This window comes from Erigeron canadensis, chromosome 9, assembly GCF_010389155.1.
Source record: "Erigeron canadensis isolate Cc75 chromosome 9, C_canadensis_v1, whole genome shotgun sequence".
Taxonomy (NCBI): Eukaryota; Viridiplantae; Streptophyta; class Magnoliopsida; order Asterales; family Asteraceae; genus Erigeron; species Erigeron canadensis.
The window spans coordinates 15,441,298-15,448,560 of record NC_057769.1 but is presented as its reverse complement, the minus strand read 5'-3'; the positions used below and the strand labels follow the sequence as shown (position 1 = coordinate 15,448,560).

General features: G+C 37.3%; 1 protein-coding gene across 1 annotated transcript; it reads right to left on the bottom strand.

Annotated features, from left to right (window-relative positions):
- On the bottom strand, positions 1-6,693 carry LOC122581874 (F-box protein At3g54460). The gene is made up of 9 exons (XM_043754189.1): positions 5,930-6,693; positions 2,482-4,971; positions 1,839-2,052; positions 1,511-1,762; positions 1,371-1,430; positions 984-1,114; positions 626-740; positions 394-532; positions 1-282 (listed from the first exon to the last, which is right to left on the bottom strand). The coding sequence occupies exons 1-9, from the start codon at positions 6,511-6,513 to the stop codon at positions 275-277; spliced, it is 3,993 nt and encodes a 1,330-aa protein (XP_043610124.1). The 5' UTR covers positions 6,514-6,693; the 3' UTR covers positions 1-274.
- Positions 6,694-7,263: the final 570 nt, after the last annotated feature.

Sequence of the window (7,263 nt, the reverse complement as noted above, 5' to 3'; positions counted from 1 at the left end):
TTTGAGACAGGGACAACTATATTAAGGCTAAAGAAAAATAGAATTTACAGACGCTAATTCTAATTGATGCTATTAGGCTAATTCTAATTTCGATCTCCTAATTGATACATGAAACAGAAGATCCAATAGGTTTGTGTAAACAAAACCAACAAACATACATGTCAGTATAACTTAAATTCCGCAAAAAGAAACTGAAAGCATCTATCAAAAGCATTAACCAATCTTGGAAAGCAAATTGTGGTGCACTAGAGAATTTCATAGGGGAATATACAGTTCATGTTCCTGAAAAAGAAAATGAAGCATGTAAATCAGAGAATATTCCACTTCAAAGCATCAATGCTTGAAAAAACTACAACGCATCACTGAGATAGAATAAGAGATGACAAAGAATACCTTCGACATTTGAGATTGTTCGCACAAAACTCAGTTGAGCCAAATAATTACTTTCCGCAAAATCATGCAATGTACGTCGAGCTCTAGCACCTTCATGCACACACTCTTCCTTTAATAACTCTCTAGACTCCTCAGTATCCTGCAACCAATATGTGTAACCATTTTGTCACAAAGTGAAGGTATAGAGTTGAAAAGAAAATTATAGAGTTCTAATGAGGATAGTAGAATTAACCTGCAAGAACTTCATCATCTGCTCTTCAATGGTACCATGCATAGCCAATGTTTCTACATGAATAGGACGTGTAGCACCCATCCTATGAGCACGACTTATCACCTGCTCTTCCATGCTAACAAATTCCAATAAATAAAAATCAACTGTTCATATTGCCAAAAATAATAACAATAACAATAACAATGACAATAATAATAATTATATTTATACGTGGCTTTTTATCTAAAACAGTGCCTTCTGACATCTTGGAAAGTCGTGTATAAATTACTTCTCATAACCAGCACCTCTAGGAAACTTATAAATAAATGAATACAGCGTCAAATTTGATTTTCCTCGCAAAAATAGATAAAACTATTACCTTTTATCCCATATCGGCTCCATAAGAAAGACATGTGTGACAAAACTCAAATCAAGACCTAGTGCCGCACTTCCATCCATCAGAAGAGCCATACACTCCTCATCATGCTGGAAAGTAGCTAGTGATTTCACCTACATGAAAGTCCAGTCGCAAACATGGCATTCAGTGAATAACTAAAGGTGGGAATTTCAACAAACATCTTATGAAAGTTGTACAAATTCTTTATTGTATAAACTATCCAAAGGTGTTTGTTCAAAGATTCAGATTCAAAACAGGACAAATAAGTGTTTGCGTGTCAACCCAAACAAATAAGAATGATAACCGTTTAAAAATAAATAACCTATCAAGAGCAATAAAATCTCCAGAAATCTACACTAAGATTCTTACCTTGATACCAGAATGCATTGGACTGTACATTCCAACGAATTTGATGCCAGCAACCATTAACTGGAGAAAGTATTAAAAAAGTTACATTGTTGACATAAATTTCACATTTATTTGTGATGTACAAAAGCTTAAGAATTTACCTGCTGTGCAATGACGTGTATATGCTCAAGAAACTGAGAAAATATTAGCACTTTCTCAGGAGATCGATTGACAGGTTTAGCGTAAGTCATGCTTCTCCCAAAAAGAATGTCATCAATCGTTTTTACATCATGACCCTCATTCATGCAGTTGTCCATCAACTTTTGATTCGCTTCCTGCAATTCTTTCAACTTCTTCACAAGATATGAAACTTTACTGCTAGAAGTTGACTGCCAATCAGGATCCCAATCATCCTGCACATACAATGTAACAGTTATAATCCATTCATACATTCAAAATTAAAGATTAGTTGTAATGATCAAAGCATACCTGTTTATATGAGGGCTGTAATTCAATCAAATCCTTAGGAACAGGCCATTTTGGATTGGGATTTTCAGGACGGGACAATGTTTCGGGACTTTGCATCTCATATAAGTTGTCACAACCAGGAAATGTACACTTTTCACTGTTCAAGGCAACACAAGCGAGGCATAAAAGATGCCTACACGGTGTTATCACAGGAAGGCGACACCACTCTTCACATCTGTAAAGGACGATCGATCAAAATATATGTAATCAGATTGAAGCTCATCAGAGCGGCATCATAATAAAGGCGGCAATTTCCATCCACTTATGAGTGGATCGATTCAGGTTACATTTGATCTCTGATGGGGAAGACAGATCAAATATAAGTAGCTAAAATAGAAAAAACTTTAGACTAGTTGAAAGTCGCTCAAAGTGAATTATTGTACATAACCCTCCAACACATATTTTACAAAGAAAAGCCAACATATCATTAACTAAATTATTTTGAGAAAGTTCTATACACTAACTATTTGTCAAAAGAAAACATTGGGCCAGCAATATTTTAGGACACCGGACCAGTTTTAACCGTACCAATTCTAATTCTTACCAGCCCACCCTATCCACCCACTTTGCCACCATATCATACACTTGGCACATCGGTTCTTACCTCATACAGTTGCCACCAAATAAAATGTTATATCTTATAAACGAATATTCTTCTGAGAGGGGATCCAAACCATTTTCGACCAAGATATCCATGGTTTCCTGAATATCTTGTCCGGCATCTGTTACTTTTATATGTCCAGCCACACAGCAAGAGAGCCTCACATTTCTGATGGTAGTACTTCTAAACTTCCATTGCTTTGGATTCAGCAGACTCTCAACATGCGAAGGATCATTCCAGTCAGCCATTAGTATATTACGGCGTACAGTAACCACTAATTCGTTATAACTCTTTGCATGTTCTTCATTAAAATCTAAAAAAGTCACCCTCTTAATACAGGGAGGTATCATATGCAAATCTTTTTTTCTAGCACTAATCATGCATCTACCAAGTAACTGTAACAATCGGGCCCGGCCCTCTTCCATTTTTGCCTCAAATGGCCTAAGAATGCCCCAATCCCATGACTTCTGATCCAATCCATATGCTTCTTCACGGAGAAACCTAAGCATTGGATGAAGATTCGTAAGTTGACTATTTGGTGTATTAGGAGTCGGCGTTCCAGTCAACAACCAACGGTTAGAAGCGGTCAATGAAACTGATAACTGTAACTTGTTGGTCATATTCAAACTCGAGCCAAGGGTGTGCCCTTCATCAAACATGACTCTTAGCCAATGAACTTGCATCAATATACTTCTCTTTTTTGGGCTCCACTCGGCACTTAAACGACTAAAAGTAGTGATAACAACATCATAGTCCCATGCAATATTATGTACAGATGGTTTCCTATGGTCAGCCCATATATACACACGTAACTGATCCGTTTTTACGTGCTTTTGGATTTGATTCTTCCAGTGGTCAACTAGGTTAGCAGGAACAACAATTAGAGTCGCCCGCGATAAGTAGAACCTGGCCGAATCAAGAGGCTCACAGAGAGCAATCTTTAGCGCAGCTAAATCAAAAGCCAAATTGACTAACTTTCTAGGGTAATGCCACCTCATCGTTCCATGTTCTACCCTCTTGACTAAACCAAAAGCTTTGAAGATCGTATGAAACTTGCGTACTTCCCCTGTGGCTACTACTCGAGTTCCAGATAATGGGTGGACTAATCCAGTTGTCTCCATTTTTGAAAGTTTATCAGGTGTTTGTTTTACCAACCAGGTTAACGCCTTTTTAGTGTCAAAATTTATTAGTTCATGGTGCTCTTTAAGGACACTAATAAAAAACGAAATGTTTTCCTCCTTGCCTTCCATAGTTCCTTTTGTGTAAAACCCGGGCAAGTATGTAACTGACTCACAATCATCCCATGACTCTTCGGGTACCTTGCAACTCTGATGAGACAAATCACTATTCATACTACAAAACCATGCAGCTGAAGAATCAGTATCTTGTGAATCCACCAGCTTCCGCCACTTTCGACAAGCATCACACTGGACCCAAGTTTCATTAAGTTCAAAATACTTTCCACTGGCCTTTTTAGTTCTCTTTTTCAGGTTTCCTGATGGTACATATAGTGGATCACCTTCATCGTCACTTGCAAATAGTTTTCTCTTTCCCGGGGTCTTTCGTCCATATTCGTTCCGAAGATTTCTCTTAACAATGGTCCAGCTTCGGGTGCTCTGAAGAGTAGATTCTGTTGCTGATTTTATAGTGACTGGAGTAATGGTCTTTTCAGAACTCAACTTTGAGTCCTCCACACATGAAAGGCTCCTTCGACTACTACGACCTGCAACTTTTTTACTGGTCAGCACACTACCACAGTTAATCCGATCACCACCAAGCTCATAATAGCCACATTTTTGGTCATCTTTTTGTTTACACCAGATTACTTCCACCCCTTCTGGAGGGTCAGCAAGAGTTCCTAGTGTTTTCAAAATCAGGGACAAAGAGGTAATTGTCTTACCCAAGCCAGGCTCATCACAAAACATACCCCCACGAAAGTCTTTGATCATAGGGACTGTGCCTACTACGAGTTCCCCGGAAACGGTATTGATATTAAAAGCAAACCCATCTTCTGTTTCGAATTTCATGTACATAGGATTTGGAAAAACTTGTGGATCACGTTCTCGTTTTAACATCCACTCCACTGCTGACTGTTGGTGAGGATAAAGCTTAAGCATCATAGATGGCATTATTGTTGCTGCTAATAATCTCAGATGCCGACAAGTTAAGGAAACACTACGAAGTTCTTGCGGGGCAAGTGGTGTTATTATATTGAGCATTACGTCATCTGGCAACATCCAAAAACCAGATGCATTCGCATTATCTGCTGGATTTATTTTGGAATGGATAGGATCTCCAAGCATTGAGACACTAGGTAAACTGCTAAAAATTTCGTGGAGTTCAAACCGTTTCTTTCGTGTAGAATCAGGTGCATTACAGTGCTGGTTGCAGCCAAGAACATGGCAATCTGAAATATTCCAAATGCGGTTGTCAATCTCAGGAAGACCAGGATTGGCAAAATTCAGCATCGACTCCCTGACTTTCCAGTCACAACTGTACAAGAAACAACTTGTGTTAAGTTAGCTTTCATTATGCTGAAAACTGAAATTTTAAGCTGAGCAAAGAATATGCAGCTAAATCACATCGAGTTATTAAATTTGATCCATTTGATAAGCACACATGCCATTAGTTAATCAATAACTAAGTAACTGAGTTTGAATATTTTAGTTTTACAAACAGATAATTCATCACATAAAGCAAACAAACAAAATCCATACTACAGAAAGCTTAGGTTTTGCTGCCCTCACATCCATTTTTAATAAACTTCAAGGGGAAAACGGTATTTTTATTATGATACAGCTGCTGCAGCACCCTGTTGCTGCTGCACAGATCATTTTCCACACAGACACATAGGGTAAAACTTAAATGTTGTAGCTTGCTCTTACATCAATCTCAATCACATGATTATGTGTGTGTGTGTGTGTGTGTATATATATATATTAGTCATAGGCCCGATTGATGTGGCGGCGGTGGCAGTAGCTACAGTGGTGGTGGCTGTGGCGGTAGCTGTGTGGTTATTAATGTAAAAGTAATTGATTTAAAAGGAATCTAAAGAGTTGTAAATTCAGCATCGAATGTTTTGGAATGTTTTGGGAAGGAATGTTTTGGGAAGGAATGAAATCTTTCAAAGGAATTGGAATTTGAAGGAATGGAATTTGACGGAATGTTTTTGATTTTTTGAAAATTCAAGTGAAATTCCTTCCTCCATCCCCAAGGAATGGAGATTCCATCAAATGATGGAATGTTTACATTCCTATGGAATGAGATTCCCTCTTGTCTGTGCAACCAAACGCACTAAGGAATGAAATTCAATTCCAATTCCATCAAATTCTGTGAACCAAACGAGACCTTATGAACACAAAGGGAAATGGGGGGAACTAAATGGTAGTATAGATATAGATATTATGGAGATTCCAGGCAGATACATGGGTTGATGAGTGAAAAATGAAACCTTAAATGTGGAAACAGGGCGACAGCGGCCGAACAACGTGATTTGGGAAACTGCCAGCCATAAGACCAGACTCCGATTGGCAAATAAACATCAACCAATACCAGTACCCTTGGTGATTCCTGTCGCCTTTCGTGTATCGAAACAACCTTAGAAGAAATCTTCAAACACTTGTGATTTTGAAGCTGATACAAAACACTTGCTACACTAGCTCCATTATTCTGAACTAACCCCCCTTTCTTTTTCTTCTTATTCCCATTACTCGATAGTGATTCCTTCTTCCTTTTATTCTTCTTTTTATTCCCAACATTATCATTATTATTATTATTATTATTCACATTTACAAAATCAGAAGAAGAAGAAGTTGAATTATGATTATGATGATCGTGTATGAATGAGAAAACCACGCCGTTTGAGGAACGAAAACCGACATTGGTTCCGTCTTTAAATAGATGACAACGCCGAGTATCATTATTGAGATTCAACGTGGTAACGCCGTTATTAGAAGGGGGAATCGAAAGAACCATACATAGGTAACCGCATAGTTTATGATCACCCCACTCTGTCTCTGATTCTGCTTGATCCATAATCAAAATTGGGGGAATGGAAAAATAATCGATCAATTGATTGACGTGATTTAGGGTTTCAATCGATCAATTGATTAATTCTTATATTTATTTTTTTGTGTGTTCGATCAGCATCGTGGGGGATTTGTTCAAGGGAATTGGATATTTCGATTTCCTAACTATTCTTTCTGGTTTCTATAATACGTGAGGCACGAGATATCTTAGCCGGGTTTATTTAGGATTTCGTTTCCACCTTTACAACTTTAGTCCCTTTATTTACCCAAACCTTTTATTTTTCAAACATTGTTAAAAAGGACAATTGCATATATACCCAAATTCACCATCTAAATTACAAATATTCCCAATCAAAAATTTTAATTACAAATATACCCAATATTTATATACCCAAATTCATTATCTAAATTACAAATATTCCCAATCAAAAATTTTAATTACAAATATACCCATCAATTTTTTCTAAACACACAAATTTACCTATATGTACTCATTTCATAAAGTAAATTCTAATTTTAGACGATTATACCCTTTTACACTTAGAGGCAAAGGTGTAGTGTCAATCTGTCAAAGTTTTGGCTAGTTTTTAACCAATACAATTGTGCCACATGTCTTTGCCAAAACTAAGTCAAATTTTGCCAATTGTTGCCAAAATTGATGGTGTAGTGTCCTTTTTTGCCAAAACTTGCAAAAAACCAAAAAAAAAAAATTCTTGTGTACAAATTTTTTGCCAATGCTTTGACACAATCGGCGAAT

What these genes read in the sequence shown, in the direction of transcription:
- LOC122581874 (XM_043754189.1), bottom strand. Translation starts at nt 6,513, where the DNA reads ATGGATCAAGCAGAATCAGAGACAGAGTGGGGTGATCATAAACTATGC. An exon ending in TACAGCCCTCATATAAACAG is followed by an intron (nt 1,763 to 1,838) that starts GTATGCTTTGAT and finishes TTGTATGTGCAG; the next exon opens with GATGATTGGGATCCTGATTG. An exon ending in GAGCCGATATGGGATAAAAG is followed by an intron (nt 741 to 983) that starts GTAATAGTTTTA and finishes GGAATTTGTTAG; the next exon opens with CATGGAAGAGCAGGTGATAA.